The 19,620-nt window shown below is 41.3% G+C and overlaps 1 protein-coding gene and 1 long non-coding RNA gene across 2 annotated transcripts in view; one reads left to right on the top strand and one right to left on the bottom strand.

The window, feature by feature from the left end:
- The window catches only part of LOC100068576 (ATP-dependent RNA helicase DDX19A), a 24,814-nt gene extending 12,693 nt beyond the window's left edge, over positions 1-12,121 (bottom strand). Inside the window, exons 1-4 of the mRNA XM_001498400.7 lie at positions 11,933-12,121; positions 9,223-9,271; positions 1,768-1,818; positions 548-683 (exon numbers count right to left, since the gene is read on the bottom strand). Coding sequence (XP_001498450.3) covers positions 548-683; positions 1,768-1,818; positions 9,223-9,271; positions 11,933-11,989 — 293 coding nt within the window. The 5' untranslated portion in view covers positions 11,990-12,121. The remainder of the gene's footprint in view (positions 1-547; positions 684-1,767; positions 1,819-9,222; positions 9,272-11,932) is intronic.
- On the top strand, positions 12,110-18,470 carry LOC138923381 (uncharacterized). Its single transcript, XR_011436900.1, has 2 exons — positions 12,110-12,246; positions 16,491-18,470. It is a non-coding gene; the product is annotated as an uncharacterized lncRNA (long non-coding RNA).
- Positions 18,471-19,620: the final 1,150 nt, after the last annotated feature.

Below are 19,620 nucleotides of genomic sequence, written 5' to 3' on the forward strand. Positions count from 1 at the left end.
TTAGAAGTCATTCTTACAGCACAATGCCATAAATGTGCTCCCTTAAGGCTCAATTCTGGGTTATGGATTTTTTTTTTTAATTCTGGAACGCTGAAGGTTGCTTTCCACTGTAGGTTCCGGGAATCCTGTATGGGCTCTCTGACAGATTTTATAAAAGCAGATAGACTGTTCTTAAGACCGTAAACCCTGGAGTCTAACAAAAGGGCTTACCTAATAAGAAATGTTCCTGACATCCAGAAATCACCTGTCAGCCAATATTTTATTGAAAGTTCTAAGAGCATAAAAGAAAAAAGACTTTCAGCTATGATGAATAAATTTGTGGCATTTAAAAATCCCTACCAAGAGGAGACCTGGGTAGCCAAGAGATTACAGTGGGAGGGAGACCATCACTGTAAACTTTTTCACACTCCTTGACTTTTGAATCGTGTGAATTATTTAGTTAAAGAAGCAAATATACTATGATTTTTAAGAATAAAAGTAAAATTCCCAAGAATTTCTGAGATGGTAAGTTTTATAAAGGAGGGGCTGGCAAGGAACCAATACTCACAGCCGAAGCTCCTCAAAGGACTTCACTGAGTAGAGGGGGGAGTTTGGATCCCGTTGGAGCACTTCCACCTGGTTTGTGTTATCGACAAGGTTGCTTCTGATCAGCTTGTTGAGTAAGGACTGGGCAGCTCTGTCCTCTGTCAGGAAGAAAGCAGTAGATTTTCTTCAAACTCATGTGGCAAACCCCACCCTCATGAAACCTCTCTCTCCCTGTCTCTGTACCAGCACCTGAGCAGCCAATCAAAGCTGGAGAAAACCACGATCACACTGCCTGGCACAGAGACTAGCAGGTCTCAGTTTAAATGCTCGACCACTAGACTTAAGTGGACTGAGCTGCCCAGAGAGTCTTTATGTTTCTACACTGCACTCATTCACTCTCCATCTTCTCAGACCTCCATCTATACATTCTCTTCTCTTCTCAAACTTCTAATTCCTCCACATTCTCACTCACCTGAGGTCCCTGCTACTAACCTCACCGGGAAGTAAAAGTAATCAGAAGTACTTGCACACACTGCCATGACACACCCACACACTCACCTGCATCCGTGCCCACATTCTCCACCTTCCCTCCTGCAGTTACGGATGAGCAGCCTGTGCTCCTCAGACTAACCCTTCATTTGTACAACAGGTCCCACCCTTCTTGCCTGCATGGATATTTCTCCGGGCACTGACTCTCTCTTATATTATCAGTTTCCCCCTCCACTGGGTCATTCCCACCAGCATGTGAACACATTTTAACATCTCTCATCATAAATCTTCCTCCTTTACCCCACATCCTCATCCAGTTATTGTCCCATTTCTCTGCTCCTCCTTAGGAAACATTCCCTAAAAAGGCTGTCTATACTCATCATCTCACCTTCCTCTCCTCCCCTTCTGTCGATGTACACTGAATACGTTAACCTCCCCTCCTTGACCTCAACAGTCCTTGTCAAGCTCACCAGTGACTTCTAAACCAATAAATCAACTGAACAGTCAATTTTTAGTTCTTCTCTTCATCAGGTTATTAGCTATATTTGACTCCCTACTTTTGAAACACTCCCTTCTGGCTTCTGGGACACCACTCTCTTGGTCCTCCTTTCATCTCACTGGCTGCTTCTTCTACCTCCTTTGCTGACTCCTCTTCATCTCCTCAATCTTCTAACTCAGAGTGCCTCTGGCTCCAGAAAGGCAGTCTTGGGTCATACACTGTCTCTTGCTACAGGGTTTCAAAGAGCAATTTACCTTTCTCTTCGTCATCTGTTTTCTCTGCAGTAGCACTGGTTTTGATAACACCTATGCAAGAAAACAGTTGTTATAATCAGAAAGGCAAATAAACCCACCCAAAAGGTGGGACAATGTAAATACTAAACCTTATTTAAGTGATCAAAGTGTAAACAGTTGGCATTTCTTTATGTTCAATGGATTTTTACTTCCAGGAAGTTTTTAAGTGCCAAAGAAAATTTCAAATTTTTAGAAATTTTCTTTTCACTGATGTCAAAGTGATCAGAATATGTCACCTCTGATTTACTTATCCTAATATAGAATGCTAATAATATTAGCAAATGTAATTAGACATGAGAAAGAAAATAAAAGTATTAAAAATTAAAAGGAAGAGGTAAAACGATCACTTTTTGTAGAATATGATTGTAAACTTGCAGGACTAAGTATCAACTTAAAAATGACTACAAAATAAGATATCTCAATAAAAAATAAAAGAGCTAGGTACAAAGTAAATAAACAGAAATCAGTAGCTTTCGTAAATACAAAAATGACATAAATGAAAAGATCCTATTTATAATAGCAACTAAAAAGATAAAATACTGCACCTAGAAATAAAGTTAAAAAATATGTGAGACTTACATGAAGAGAAACTGAAATACTCTTAAAATAATGCAAAGAGCTTTAGCTAAAAGGCAATAAATTAAAATGGAGCTCTAAGATATTCAATTAACCCAAAAGAAAGAAGGAAAAGAGAGGCAGAGAAATAAAACATGAGGGGACAAACAGAAAACAAATGATAAAATTGCTAACCTAAACCCAACCACATCAATAATGACATTAAATGTAAACAGATAAAAGACTCCAATTAAAACACAAGAGATTATTAGAATAGATAAGAAAAGCAAGATCCAACTGTCAGCTATCTATAAGAGGCACAATTTAAATATAAAGACAGTGGGGCCAGGCCCCATGGCCAAGTGGCTAAGTGCGCATGCTCTACTTCGGCGGCCCAGGGTTTCGCCAGTTCAGATCCTGGGTGCAGACATGGCACCGCTCCTCAGGCTAGGCTGTGGCGGCGTCCCACATGCCACAACTAGAAGGACCCACAACTAAAATATACAACTATGTACTGGGAGGATTTGGGGAGAAAAAGCAGAAAAAAAAGATTAAAAAAATAAATAAATATAAAGACATAGATTAGTTGAAAATCAATGGGTGGAAAGAGCTATATCATGCAACCAGTAAGCATAAGAAGGCTAAAGTGGCTCTGATAATGCAGGATTCAAGACAAAAAGCATCACCAGAGATAAAGGGGGATATTTCTAATAAAAGAGTCCCTTCATCAGGAAGACATAAATGTGCATACACCTGACAACAGATCTGCAAAACACAGGAGGCCAAAACTGACAGAATTAAAGGGAGAAATAGACTATTCCACAACTGTAGCTGGAAATTTTAATACCTCTCTTTCAACAACTGAAAAAACTAGACCAAACAACAAAAAACAATCAAGACACAGAAGATCTGACAACACTATCAACTACATTGGCCTGATAGACTTTATAGGACACTATACCCAATAACTGGAGAATATGTATTCATAACACCTGGTAATTGGGGAAAGTCAAATACTGTATGATCTCACTCATAAGTAGAAGATAAAAACAAGAACAGGGGCCAGCCCGGTGGTACAGCAGTTAAGTGTGCACATTCCACTTTGGCGGCCTGGGGTTTGCCAGTTCAGATCCTGGGTACGGACATGGCACTACTTGGCAAGCCATGCTGTGGTAGGTGTCCCACATATAAAGCTGAGGAAGACGGGCACGGATGTTAGTTCAGGGCCAGTTTTCCTCAGCAAAAAAAGAGGAGGATTGGCAGCAGATGTTAGCTGAGGGCTAATCTTCCTCAAAAAAAAAAAAGAAAACAACAACAACAAACAAACACATAGATACAGAGATTAGATTGGTGGTTACCAGAAAGCAAGGGGGGGAGAGAGGAGAGCAAAAGGGGGTGACTGGGCACATGTGTCTGGTGATGGATGGTAATTAGTCTCTAGGTGGTAAACATGATGCAATCTACACAGAAAGTGAAATATAATGATGTACACCTGAAATTTATATAACGTTATAAACCAGGGTTAAAAAAAAGAGAAGAATACCTGGCAATTAACCCCAAACCCTGCCTTCTTTTGGATTAATCACCAAGATAGGTCATATGCTGGGACACAAAAGAGGACTTAAAAATTTAAATGGGTTGAGGGATGGTTCAACATCCGCAAGTCAATCAACGTGATACACTACATCAAGAAAATGAAAAACAAAAACCACATGATCATCTCAATAGATGCAGAGAAAGCATTCGACAAGATCCAACACCCATTTATGATAAAAACCCTCAATAAAATGGGTATAGAAGGAAAGTACCTCAACATAATAAAGGCCATATATGACAGACCCACAGCCAACATCATACTCAATGGACAAAAACTGAAAGCCATCCCTCTGAGGACAGGAACAAGACAAGGGTGCCCACTTTCACCACTCCTATTCAACATAGTACTGGAGGTGTTGGCCAGAGCAATTCGGCAGGAAAAAGAAATAAAAGGAATCCCAATAGGTAATGAAGAAGTAAAACTCTCGCTGTTTGCAGACGACATGATCTTATATATAGAAAACCCCAAAGAATCCATAGAAAAACTATTGGAAATAATCAACAACTACAGCAAAGTAGCAGGGTATAAAATCAACATACATAAATCAGTAGCATTTCTATACACTAACAATGAACTAACAGAAAAAGAACTCAAGAACTCAATCCCATTCACAATCACAACGAAAAGAATAAAATACCTTGGGATAAACTTAACCAAGGAAGTGAAGGATCTATACAATGAAAACTACAAGACTTTCTTGAAAGAAATTGACAACGACATAAAGAGATGGAAAGACATTCCATGCACATGGATTGGAAGAATAAACATAGTTAAAATGTCCATACTACCTAAAGCAATCTACAGATTCAATGGTATCCCAATCAGAATCCCAAGAACACTCTTCACAGAAATTGAACAAAGAATCCTAAAATTCATATGGGGCAGCAAAAGACCGCGAATTGCTAAAGTAATCCTGAGCAAGAAAAACAAAGCCGGCGGAATCACAATCCCCGATTTCAAAACATACTACAAAGCTACAGTGACCAACAGCATGGTACTGGTACAAAAACAGGTCCACAGATCAATGGAACAGAATTGAAAGCCCAGAGATAAAACCACACATCTATGGACAGCTAATCTTCGACAAAGGAGCAGAGGGCCTACAATGGAGAAAAGAAAGTCTCTTCAACAAATGGTGCTGGGAAAACTGGACAGCCACATGCAAAAGATTGAAAATTGACCAGTCTTTTTCACCACACACCAAAATAAACTCAAAATGGATCAAAGACCTAAAGATTAGGCCTGAAACAATAAGTCTTCTAGAAGAGAATATAGGCAGTACACTCTTTCACATCAGTTTCAAAAGAATCTTTTCGGACACTATATCTCCTCAGTTGAGGGAAACAATAGAAAGAATAAACAAATGGGACTTCATCAGACTAAAGAGCTTCTTTAAGGCAAGGGAAAACAGGATTGAAACGAAAAAACAGCTCACTAATTGGGAAAAATATTTACAAGCCACTTATCTGACAAAGGGTTAATCTCCATAATATACAAAGAACTCACACGGCTTAACAACAAAAAAACAAACAACCCAATCAAAAAATGGGCAGAGGACATGAACAGACATTTCTCAAAAGAAGATATGAATATGGCCAATAGACACATGAAAAGATGTTCATCATGGCTAATCATCAGGGAAATGCAAATCAAAACTACACTAAGATAACACCTTACACCCATTAGATTGGCAAAAACATCCAAAACCAAGAGCGACAAATGTTGGAGAGGTTGTGGAGAAAAAGGAACCCTCATACACTGTTGGTGGGAATGCAAACTGGTACAGCCACTATGGAAAACAGTATGGAGATTTCTCAAAAAGTTAAAAATAGAAATACCCTATGACCCAGCCGTCCCATTACTGGGTATCTATCCTAAGAACCTGAAATCAGAAATCCCAAGAGTCCCTTGCACCCCTATGTTCATCGCAGCATTATTTACAATAGCCAAGACGTGGAACCAACCTACATGCCCAGAAACTGATGATTGGATAAAGAAGATATGGTATATATACACAATGGAATACTACTCAGCCATAAAAAAGACAAAATTGGCCCATTCGCAGCAACATGGATGGACCTCGAGGGTATTATGTTAAGCGAAATAAGCCAGTCAGAGAAAGACGAACTCTGTATGACTCCACTCGTAGGTGGAAGTTAATATATTGACAAGGAGATCTGATCGGTGGTTACCAGGGAAAAGGGGGGATGGGGGGAGGGCACAAAGGGGGAAGTGGTGTACCCACAACATGACTAACAATAATGTACAACTGAAATCTCACAAGGTTGTAATCTATCATAACATTAATAAAAAAAAAAAATTAAAATCCTCCTCACTCCCAAAAAAAAAAACATTTTAAATGGGTTGAAATAATTCAGAATATGCTTTCTGATCAAAATGGAGTTAAATTAGGAATTAATAAGATATCTAGAAAAACCTCAGATATTTGGAAATTACACCACATACTTCTAAATAATCCATGGGCCAATGAAGAAACCACAAGGGAAAACAGAAACACATCAGAGAAGACAACTTGGATCCATATCTCTCAAATTACATCAGGACAAATTCTATTTTTTTATTTTCACTTTTTTTGAGGAAAATCAGCTCTAAGCTAACTACTGCCAATCCTCCTCTTTTTTGCTGAGGAAGACTGGCCCTGAGCTAGCATCCATGCCCATCTTCCTCTACTTTATAAGTGGGATGCCTGCCACAGCATGGCCTTTGCCAAGCGGTGCCATGTCTCCACTCAGGATCAGAACCGGCAAACCCCGGGCCGCTGAGAAGTGGAATGTGCACACTTAACCACTGCGCCACCAGGCCAGCCCCCAGGACAAAGTCTAAAAGGATAGAAGACTGAAATATCAAAACTGACTCAAATTCCAGAAACAATAATGTAAAAGACCAATACATTTGACTATATAAAAAATGTTTACAGAACAAAAATACACAAGAAACAAAGTCGAGTCAAAAGACAAAATTGGGGGCCAGCCCTGTGGTGTAGTGGTTAAATTCGGTGCACACTGCTTCGGCAGCCCAGGTTCATAGGTTTGGATCCCAGGTGCGAACCTACACCACCCGTCATTCACGCTGTGGTAGCAACCCACATACAAAATAGAGGAAGACTGGTACAGAGTTAGCTCAGGGACAGTCTTCCTCAAGCCAAAAAAAAAAAGGAAGATTGGCAACATGTGTTAGCTCAGAGTGAATCTTCCTCACCAACAGAAAAAAAAGACAAAACTGGCAGAAGTATTAGCAACTTACATCACTGGTGAAGGGTTAATCTTAAAATATGAAGTTCTTCATATTTAGAAAAACAAAAAAAGCCAGCCCTGATGACCTAGTGGTTAAAGTTCAGCGCTCTCACCACTTCAGGAGCCCAGGTTCATTTCCTGGTCACGGAGCCACACCACCCATCTGTCAGTTGCCATGCTGTGGCAGCAGCTCACACAGAAGAACTAGAAAGACTTCAAACTAGGATATACAACCATGCACTGGGGCTTTGGGAAGGAAAAAAAAAGACAGAAAGCCCAACAGAAAAACGGGCAAATGATTCAATTCATGAAAAGGAAATACAAGTTCTTTTAAACTTATGAAAATATTCAGTCTTACTCATGAAACACAAATTAAAATGTATCATGCTGATCCACCATTTTTTACCTACCAGATCAGCAAAATTCTAAGTTTTTGACTAAAAATTCTGTAGTGAGGCTGTAGGGAAACAGACACTCTTGTGTTTTACTGATAGCAATATAAGCTGGCATAACATTTATGGAGTGTACCTTGAAAATACTGATAAAAATTGCAAATGTATATACCTTTGACCAAGCAAATCCATCTTGGGGGAATTTATCCTAAAACAAATTTGGATACATGTAAAAAGAATTAAGTTCATGGTTATATCATGAAGCACTGTTTATAACAGTGAAAGAATGTGACCAACCGAAGTATCTATCAACAGATGACTAGTTAAATAAAATATGGTGCACCAGGGGCCGGCCTGGTGGCTAGTGGTGAAGTCTGTGAGCTCTGCTTTGCCGGCCTGGGGTTCACAAGTTCAGATCCCGGGTGTAGACCTAGCACCACTCATCAGGCCACGCTGTGGCGGCATCCCACGTAAAACAGAGGAAGATTGGCACAGATGTTAGCTCAGGGCCAGACTTACTCACACACAAACACACACACACACACAAAATGTATCAACACAATGTAATACTATGCAGATATAAAATAGAGTGAGGAAACTCCATGTACTGTTACAGAAAGCTTGCCAAGCTATGGTGTTGAATGAAAAAAAGTAAGTATATTGTGTATACTATGCCATATTTTGGTTAAAAAAAAGAGAGAGAGAAAAATCTGTATTTGCTTTGTAAAAAAAAACTTTGAAAGAATATTAAAAATCCAAATCCAATAACAGTGGTTACTTATGGGATAGGGTGATGCTATGGGTTGAACTGTGTCCCCTCAAAATTCATATGTTGAAGTCCTAACCCCTAGTACCTCAGAATGTGACCTTATTTTGACATAGGGTCATTGGAGATGTAACTAGTGAAGATGAGGTCATTAATACGTTACGATTGAAGTCCTCATAAAAAGGGGAAATTTGGATACAGATATGCACAAAGGGAGAAGGCCATGTGAAGATGAAAGCAGAGACTGGGGTGATGCTTCCACAAGCCAAGGAATGCCAAAGATTGCCAGCGAACCACCGGAAGTTAGGGAGAGGCGCGGAATAGATTCTTCCTCACAGCCCTCAGAAGGAACGAACCCTGCTGACACCTTGATCTCAAACTTGTGGCCTCCAGAACTGTGAGACAGTAAACTTCTATTGTTTAAACCCCGCAGGCAGTGAGACTTTGTTACGGCAGCCCTAGTAAACCAATATAGCTGGAGAGTAGGAACTGGGTACATGATGGTCCAGGATGGAAAGGAAGCCTTTCACCTGTTTATACTTTTTGAGTTTTGAACCCAGATTAATCTTTCAAAAAATTAAATTAAGGAATTTTAAAGAAACATTATCAAGTGAATAGTGACAGTACAATCCAACAGTGACTCTTGATTTTCAGGAGTCAGAGGCTAAATAAAATCTGTAAAACGAACATAGCCCCTTCAGTAATGAAACCAAATTTACTGGCTCTCAAATCCAGTGCTGACATTTGCCAAACATTATACTAAATGAAAGCTGCTTTTCACACTGCAGCTCTGAGTGTAAAGCAGAAGTGCACATGTAGCTTGTATCCAGATTGTAGTTACTAGTGACTCACCATTGGTATCTGCTTTCACTTTCTCTTCTTTGATCTGCAAATTACCCATCTGAATGGGAATAAAAGGAAACACTTGAGAGCAGAGCCACATGACAACCCAATACCATAAATTTATTAAGCTAATGTACACAAGTCTATATGGTAAAATAAAAAAGGGGGGAGCGTGACCATCAACTATTAGGCAGCAATGTTTTAAAATATTTATTTGCACCAGCCTCCTGATAAGCAGCATGCTTAGAACCAGATACCAAGTATATTTAGGTCTGTATATGTGATATTCATATCACAGCTAGATTAGGGTCATAGGTTTAAACAGATTTGAAACCAATTCTCAGTAACTGTCTTTTAGTGAAGATCGATGCTAAACACTAGATTTTAAACTCCAGACTGCCAGAACCATATCCTTTATAATACTTTTTGATTTATTTGTGGATAATTGCCAGTTTTATATCTCTGACTTGATTCTTCTCCTAAACTCCAGGGCCACATTTCCAAATGCCTGCCGGGTACTGTGCAGAAGAGTTAACACAGCAGGCCTGATTGCTCTCCTTAGGAAAGCCAGCCTGCAAGGTTGGCCCTTGGCTGGCACCTGGGAACTTAGATTTTGGGAGGGTTCCCACCATTCCCAGAACTGCTGAGGAGTTCACTTATGCCTAAACTGTTTGTAAAAACATGTGGTTTATGCTAAAACCTGCTTTCCTTCTGGGAGTCTGGAATTTTTATACATGCGAGGCAGAGGATGACTATGTAACAGGCCCCCAATAAAAATCCTGAGCACCGAGTCTCCAGTGAGCTTCCCTTCTCTAACAACAGTTCACATGTATTGTTACAATCTGTTACTGGAGGAATGGAGCACAAATGAGGTGCAGTGTGTGACTCCACCAGGAGAAGAATCTCGGAAGCTTGTGCCTGGCTTCCTCTGGACTTTGCTCCATGTGCCTTTTCTTTTTGCTAATTTTGCTTTGAATCTTTTCGTTGTAGTAAATCATAGCTGTGAGAACAACTATATGCTGAGTCGTGTCAGTCCTCCTAGGAAATCATCAAACCTGACACCTCTTGGGGACTCCCAACACAGGTACTTACTAAGATATCCCCCTGACCTCAAATTCAGAACAGCCAAACCTGAACTCACCATCCTCCATATCAAATCTGCCCTTCCTCCCACTTGCCTAGTCCTGTTATTAGCACTTTATTAATACTACCTGTGAGATCTAGGATGAAAACAGTAATCTTTGCCTTTATCTCCCTTCTCTCCCTTTGTCTAAATTCTTGCCCATTATACCTCCACGATTATCTCTTGAATCCATGCCCTCATTTTCACTTCCACCGCCCAACATAGGCCCTCTATCTCTGCACTATTAGAGTAACTTCCACACTCACGTCCTTTCCATCAAACATCACTCCTTCTAAAATAATCTGTTCTCTACAGTCCGATAACTCTAATCAGATCGAATCTTGTCAGTATCCTTCTTAAAAATCCCCAAACTGATTAACCGCTTTAGGTTCTTAGTTAAGGTCCAAAGTACACTTCCTATGATATTTTCTATACTGCCCCTATTACAACCCAATAACTTTAAGCTGCAGCAAAAATGAGTTCTGATTCCTGTTCTCTAGGCAAGTCTAGCACTTTTGTGCATTCTCTTCTAAAATGCCTTTCACTTCCATCTCTATCTTAAATGACTCGTTCTCTAATATCTAGCTTGAATGTAAACTTCTTCACAAAAAATTTCCCTACTCATAAACGTCCTTTCCCTGCTCAGAGCTCATTTATCACATTATTCTTACCATTTTCAGAGTACTTCTCATATTCTAGTCTTTCTACCTTGACTGTAAAGGTTTTTCTTGTCCTCTACTGGATTTAGCCCATTTCAAGTATCTGCTGACAAACTGATCATCTTCCCAAAGCAATAAAGGGTGACTGAAGAAGAAATGAAACTTAGACATTAGAAAGTTATATAAGACTTCAGACTACAAGAAAATCTATATATTTTTTTTCTGCTTTATCTCCCCAACCCCCCACCCCCGTACACAGTTGTATATCTTAGTTGTATGTCCTTCCAGTTGTGGGAAATCTATATTCTTAAAAATCAATACTCCATTATCACTGAATAAACCTAAAATTAGATATAAGAACAGAAAGCCACAGTTTACACTAAAAACCCTCTTCCAGTCAAATGGATCTTCATTAATCAAGGAAAAAGCAGTCTAAGAATCTAAATGTCAAATGAAACAACTGTTTCAATGAAAGAATTTGTGGTGTCTCCCGCCAACATTTGCAGTAGACGGAAACACTACATCTAAACCTGAATCTACTATTCTGCAATGAGCTACAAATCGCCAACCATATTAAGCATGATCTAAAATATGTTAAAAATAAGCGTAGCACAGAATTATCCAAAAAACATGAAAAAGAGAATCAGAATCTAAATTTGCCTGTCCTTCAATCCCACTGAGAAGGAGGGGCAATTCAAGACGGCATGCATAGGGGACCAGAGGAGAAAAGTCTTTAACCGGCCGAGACGAAAAGATAAGGCTCCATAATGGCCTGTTTAGCCCTAGGCGCAAAGCGGGGCTGAGCGATTCCCCGCGGCAAACCTTAGGGCCATATGAACCACGGGCCTGCCCAGCCCAGGGAGCTCCCTGGAATCGAGGCAGGGTCGGCGTGGGCCCCCCTACTGCGTTCTCCCCGCCTGGAGCTGAAGCCACTGACCGACTTGACAGCCGCTTCCTGCTCGTCCACTGCCAGGGCCCAAGAGTCGGTGGCCATGGTCCCAGGAAAGGAAGGCCAACTCGAGAAAGAAATGCACTACACAGCGCGCCGACAGCGACCCCGGGATCGCCGCAGGCGCGAGAACACCACTCACGCGGGCCGGAAGCGGCGGTGCGCGAAAGTGATGTCATTTCCCGCCCGGCGCGAGACATCACCGTTCCGCGCCTGGCCGGGCCTGTTCCCGCCCTCGCCGCCTTCGTTCGTGTGTCCAGCCGCGTCTTCCTCCGGCGCAGCCTCGTCGTTCCTTAAAATCCGTAAGTTCTACGACGTGAAACTCTTAGCCGTCACTTCATTGCCTTACTTCACACTGAAGTAACCCAGGTTTTATTTTTACACCTACCACGTCTCATATTAAATGTATAAGTCCCTCTGAACTGTAAAGCTTTACACAAAGGAAAGTCCCATGAGAATACTGTACGATGCCAGTTTCTCCTGTTAAGGCGATAGCATGTGAGACAACAAAAACCAAAACGAAACCAAGAGCCCTTAAACCCCCATAGTCCCGCCACTCCAAAAAACAAACTAAACGAAACCACACACAAGAGCATTTTCCTTTTCTGGGTCCTTGCATTCTCTGTCCGTGTGCATCATAGCACGGATATTTTACATAGTCCTAGACAAAGATACATGCAACTTTAAATGTGACGTTTTTATTATATAGCTATTTTAATAGAAATTTAATGGCTTCAATTGAATATAATTATTCAATTATAATAGTCAAGCTTATATCACGTAAATTACCCAACTCTCCTACCCTTCCCCCCTTGGGGCTATAGGTTGTTTCCTATGTTTTATCATTAATTGATAACATTTCAGTGAACGTCTCCACACCATGAAAAAGCATCTTGCTTGCTTCCAGTTTACTTTTTGTCCCTCCCCACTAGAACACGAACTCTTCAAACAAGAGCAAAGATCTTGTCTTAGTCACAGATGATTGGTGAACCTAGAAAAGTTCATGGCACATACTAGACTTGCAAAAAATATCTTTTAATGTATGGATGAATAGACTAATATGGATTTTAGTTCAAAATGTGTTACTCTAGGACACATTTCTAATCATCGCAGCATTTATGTCAAAATGTATGAATGACTTGAACACTTTACAAAAGGATAAATAGTCTAAACACATAAAAAGGAGCTCAGAATCATTAGTTATTAAGGAAATGCAAATCAAAGTGACAATGAAATACAACTACACAGTGCTAGAATAGCTAAAATTAAAGATTGACCTACTGTGTGTTGGTAAGAATGTGGAATGTTAACCAAAAAAATATTCAATGACGCTTGTTAAAGATGGTAAGGAAGACTTTATTCAGGACCATCAAGATAGGATAGAGATTACTGCAATGGGATTTTTCAGTAGGGGAGAGAGATTGGGCTCAACTCCAAATACTACATGGGCAAGTGGGAATTTATAGCCAAGGAGAAGGGTTAAAGGGTAGTCAGTGGATGGAAAATTACTAAGAGGAAACATCACAGATAAGGGGAGTTCTGGCCAACCCGATCCAACAGGATTCTTGCTGAAGACAGGCCAGGGAGATCAGACATCACCTGGGGGATGGTGGCAGATGAAGTACCCGATCAGATATTCAGGGTGACCAGATATCAAGGGTGGAGGATTCTTGCTAAATTGACTTAGCAAGTTTCTTGCTAAAACTGGGTTTTATAAAGGAATGCACAGATGGGCCAAGGAGAGGGTTCAGGAGCCTGACTAAAGTTTGGTCAAGCAAAGAAACTTTGTCAGGATCAGCTGGAACTCTTATAAGCTTCTGGAGGGAATGTGAAATGGCACAATGGTTTTGTATAAGTTTGGCAGTTTCTCCAGAAGTTAATATACAGTTACTTCATGATCCAGCAATTCTACTCTTAGTTATTATCCAAGAGATATGAAACATGTCCATAAAAAGACTTGTACACAATTGTTCATAGCAAATTTAGTCATAATAGCCCCAAACTGGAAACAGTCCAAATATCCATCAGCAGGAGAATAGATAAATTATGGTATATTTATCCAATGGAATACTACTTAGCAATAAAAAGGAATAAACTACTACTGATACGCACAATGAAATAGATGAATCTTACAGACATTATGTTGAAGGAAAGATGCCAGACACAGGAGATGCATACTGTGTGATCCACTGATATGAGATTCAAGAATAGGAAAAATGAAATCTTTGGTGATAAAAATCAGAACAGTGGTTGCCTCTGGAGGGGGGATGTTTGGACAGGATGCAAAGAAACTTCCTGGGGTGATGGAAATGTTCTGTATCTTGATTTGGGTCTTGGTTACATAGCTGTATTTAAAATGACATTGAGCCAGCCCTGATGGCCTAGCAGTTAAAGTTTGGTGTGCTCTGCTTCGGGGGCCCAGGTTCAATTCCTGGGGGCAGAACCAAACCACAGCAGCCAGGTTGTGGTGGCAGCTCACATAGAAAAGCCAGAACTTACAACTATACACAACTATGTACTGGGGCTTTGGGGGGGGAAAGGAAGAAAAAAGCAGGAAGATTGGCAACAGATGTTAGCTTACGGCAAATCTTCGCCTGCAAAAAAAAAAAGAGGTCATTTTATTGTATATAAATTATACCTCTCAATAGCGCTGATTAAAAAAGCAAAAGTAGGAATGAACTACTGATAGATGCAACAACACAAATGAGAGCTTTACCATCTCATGGACATTATACTGAACAAAAAAATCCAGACACAAAAGAATACATAGTACATGATTCCATTTATATAAGTTTAAAACAGGTATATCTAATCTATAGTGATAGAAATTAGAATAGTGGTTGCCTGGGGATGGGCTGTGAGAGAACTTTCAGGGGTGATGAAAATGTTCTTTATCTTAATTGGAGTGTGGTTACATGTGTATGCAATTGTAAAATCTCATGGAATTGTACACCTAATATCTGTGCGCTGCACTCTATATAAAGTATATGTCAACTAAAAATAAAACAGACAAAGAAATGAAAAAAACCAAAGTTTAAAATATACAGGTAGAAATAAATTTATTTGTATTGTTAAAAGGGCGGCGAGAGTAAGAAGGGTTTCTCAGCTCTTAACCATTCATCAAAACAGAGGGCACACACACACTAGGCTACAGAAGAAAGCATGCCAGATGCCATGTCTTCCCAAATGACACCGGCATCCTCACCACCAGTGAGCTGCTGCTTGGAGACTACATTATTAGGAGACAGCACCATGGTCTAACTCCATGTCAGCCAGCAACCTTGAGAGAGACTGCTGATTGGTTTTCTGAGTAATAATGCTCCTTCTATCTTACTGTTGTAACAGTTGCTTAGAAAAAAACAACAGCTAGATTTTGAGGCAGCGCTCCTTCGTATTCTTACCTCAGACATATACACAGCAAAGCTTTTCATGAAAATCAAAAGCAGCAACACCAAAAGACTCAGTTGTAAGTTCTTTGGGGCAGAGGATCTTGCTTAGAGCAAAAATTGAAGTCTGAGTGCCACTGCCGCCTTTGGATTGCATTTCAGTACAAAGTGCAGCTGCTCTAGCATTGAGGGGGTGATTCCTACAGTGCTTCCATTGAAACACAATTCCTAGAGCTAACTGTGGAATTGAAGATAGGATTTTTGCTTGCATTCGATTTGTAGGGTGTTTACTGAAATACTCACTTGCACCTATTGGAAGGCAGATTGCCATTTGTTTAATCCCGGTGAGTGCTCTCAGGAAAGTCTAGGCTGAGGCTCCAACTGGGACAATGAAACCAGCCAACCAGTCTTCACAGCAGCTCTGGGCAATAGAGAACTCTCTGCTAGAGCTCCCACTCCCTCCGTCAGCTAGTGTTCATGTTCCAAAAGGAGGGCACCCAGCTAGAAGCTACTGAGAATCCCACTCCTCCCTAGACCGGAGACCAACGAGAAGGGCACGTTCTCCTGAAGCTGCAGACTAGACAGCATCCTGCCCGGGTCACATTCACTTATACTGGGCAGATACCATAATGAGCTAATTTTTTTTTTTTAATGCATCCTACACGATTTACTTGAATCACCTCATTAAATTCTCACAACATTCCTACTGTTATCTCCATTTTACAGCTAAGGTTCAGAGAAGTTGACTTTCCCAAGATGGTGTGGGCTAGTAAGTGGCAAATCTGGAATTTGAATTCAGGGCAGCCCAATTGCAGAGAGCGCTGGGCAACAAAACCAAAAACTGAGGGCAGAGTGAGGGGCTGGCTTTCCTGGAATGGGAGGACTCCTTTCTGGACCTAGCTTTTGACCGGGCCAAGGGGTATCCCAGACAAGAGTTCCACCTTCTACTCACGAGCCATGCAGGCACCTGATTGGCCAAGGCAGGACAAGCCAGTCAGTCAGCAGAGGGCAATAGCCTTCCTTGGGGCACTTTCTAACTGGCCAGTGGGGCCTGAATACCTCCTGAGATGCTGACTAGATGGGCTTGAACTGCATCTTATATGGAATTGCTTGATCAGATGATGAATTTCGTCTTCATCACTCAACTGTCTCTCCCCTAGGTCACATTTAAGAGGTGAACAGAGAACGAGCCTGCCAAGGAGACTGAGAAGTGACCAGAGAGAAGGAAGCACAGTAGGTGTGGTATGTCACTTTAGTCACACCAGAAGAGTGGTTAGAGGAAGGGATGTCCATAGTGGTAAATGCTGCTGAGGAGTCAGAAATGATAACTAAAAAGTGTTTTTTGGATTAGCAACATGTAGGTCATTGGTGTCCTTGGTGAAGGCTATTTCTAAGGAGCGATGGGGTAGAAGTCAGATTGCAGAGGGATAAAGAGTGGGACTCAGTGTGTAGAAGCAACTCTTACAAGATTTTTGGCCATCAAGCAAAACTGTAAGGCTGGAAAAGGATAAAGAATAGAGAGAAGGTTGAATTTTAAATAGGAGATGGGTATGAACATGCTAAAATATCCATGAGAAAGTTAATGGGTGAAACTGAGGACAGCGTGGTAAGTGAAATAAGCCAGTCACAAAAAGACAAACACTGTATGATCCCACTTATTGAAGTATTTAAGATTAGTCAAGATCATAGAGTTGTCAGGGGCTGGGGGAAGGAGGTCATGAGGAATTATTGTTTATTGGGTATGGTTTCAGTTTTACCAGATGAAAAGAGTTATGGAAATGGATGGTGGTGATGGTTGCACAACATTCTGAATGTATTTAATACCACTGAACTGTATACTTAAAAATGGCTAAGATGGTAAATTTTATGTGTATTTTACCACACAGAAAAAAGCCATGAGCCGGCCCGGTGGCGCAGCGGTTAAGTTCTCATGTTCTGCTTCTCGGCGGCCCCGGGTTTGCCGGTTCGGATCCCAGGTTCGGACATGGCACTGCTTGGCACGCCATGCTGTGACAGGCGTCCCACATATAAAGTAGAGGAAGATGGGCACAAATGTTGGCTCAGGGCCAGTCTTCCTCAGCAAAAAGAGGAGGATTGGCAGTAGTTAGCTCAGGGCTAATCTTCCTCAAAACAAAAGAAAACAAAACAAAACAAAAAACCCCCTGGAAAATGAGGGGGTGCTAATGGTGTGGGTGAGGTTGGAAATATGAGAGGGAGAGTTAAATGGAGCAGTCCTTAAAAAGCCCAGGAGAGGGAATTAGGTGCACTGTAGAGGAATTTAGACAATAGGGAGGCTTCCGCCATTGTAACAGCGGGGAGAGGGAAGGATAGGTGTCCTTAGAGGAAGGTCTGTGGCAGAGGCTTGAGGGAGTTCGCTTATGCTGGCCGTTTGCTGGGGTTAGGGAGATTATTTACTGACAGCTGAGGGGGATAATGCAGTTGGAAGTTCGAGGTGAGTGAAAAGTCTTGAAATGGTCACAGAAGAGAGCGAGAAAGTGAACCAGAGAGGACTAATGATCTGTGAGGCTGGAGGCACTGCAGCTTTTTCTGAAGTTGTTCCCTTCATTGATGTCAAATATGAAATCAGATGAATAGAACAATATTTAATTTGTCCCTTTAGCATAATCCTCTTGTAGAAATTAACAAAGCAATGCTGTAACACTGGGACCTGTTCTGTTGTTAAACCTGGACTTAAAGGGCATTGGCTTATCCGGACAATTCCAAGCAAATTTAGAAACTGTTGGTGTCTAAGAGGAACACAGACCCAGAGAACAATACACCTAGCACACTTGGCCACACAACTTGACCAGGGCTGACTCATGTTTTATCAAGTCTGAGCATAGGGATGTTTGCTCTCAGGAATGAGCTAAACGAAGACCACTTGGCTTTTCTCCAATTGGGGAATTCCAAGGATGCTGGAAGCATATGGATGAGGTTACAGTAGTCCCCCCTTATCCACGGGGGATGTGTTCTAAGACCCCCAGTGGATGCCTGAAACCACAGATAGTACCAAACCATATGTATATACTATGTTTTCTCCAATACTGTACATGCACACCTATGATAAAGTTTAATTTGTAAATTAGGCACAGTAAGAGATTAACAGTAATAAAGAACAATTACAATATACTATAAAAAAAGTCATGTGAATGTGGTCTCTCAAAATCTTATTGTATGTACTCACCCTTCTTGTGATGATGTGAAATGATAAAATGCCTCTGTGATGAGATGAAGTGAGGTGAATGGCTTAGGCATTGTGATGGAGCGTTACACTACCATTGACCTGACCATACAGAGGATCGTCTGCTTCTGAACTGCAGTTGACCACGAGTAACTGAAACCTCAGAAAGTGAAACCGCGGATGAGAGGGGACAACTGTGTAACAGAACAGTTGTAAAGACTCACCAAATGTGTACTAGTACTTCCAGAAGAGTTCCATCTAAACACCCACCCACCCATACACACCTTCCTGTGGGAGAATCTGGCTGTAGTCCTGGGCTATAAGGATGCACTGAAGAAAGATCTGCCCCCCAACCACCTCTGCCTACATCACTAAAGCACAGGCAGTGTGTCTCATCTGAGCAGCTGGCATCTCAGCCAGCCACTACTCTCAGGCTTCACCTATTAGTCTTTTCCTCCACCTACTATCCCCTATTTTACAATTAGAACTATTATGGAGAAGCCCTTGCTCTGCTGAATACTAATGCCAGATCAGTTTCTAAGCCAAGGCAGAAGCATCCAACAATGGGTTAGAGAAATAGAGGGCATAAGGTAGGAGTGTGACAAATACCCTCCAAGCAGATCTCCACCTGGCCTCTAACTTCCCACTAGGTGTTTGAAACTATTCTGGGGAAGCCCTGTCCCACTCAGGATTAGGAAAGCAGGGTACTGGAGCCCCTACCATCAGCCCCTCAGGTTCCCTCACCCCCAGTGTGTCATTTTGGGAAGATGCTACAATCTGAGTCAGACAACAGAATAAGGAACATTTACTCTCAAGCAGAAAAGCAGTCAGGTGGAACTGCAGGGATCTCCTAAGAACCCTGGTATCTATGTCCAGGACCAAGAGAACCATGAAGAGGGCCCCTGAAATCTACAACAGCTTGGGCAGTGTCGGAGAAGGAGAGGGGCCAGTTGCTTCTGTGTGACAGGTGACAGGCTTGGCATCATACATGCCGTGTATGACACTCATCCCTCATACTACCTGTTCTTTCCAAACCTTCGAGTTTCTCCCTAGAATTATTTTGTATAGTGCATCTAATTTATAAGAGCCAGAAGTCCTTTTTGGAATAA

This window comes from Equus caballus, chromosome 3 (assembly GCF_041296265.1).
Source record: "Equus caballus isolate H_3958 breed thoroughbred chromosome 3, TB-T2T, whole genome shotgun sequence".
NCBI lineage: Eukaryota > Metazoa > Chordata > Mammalia > Perissodactyla > Equidae > Equus > Equus caballus.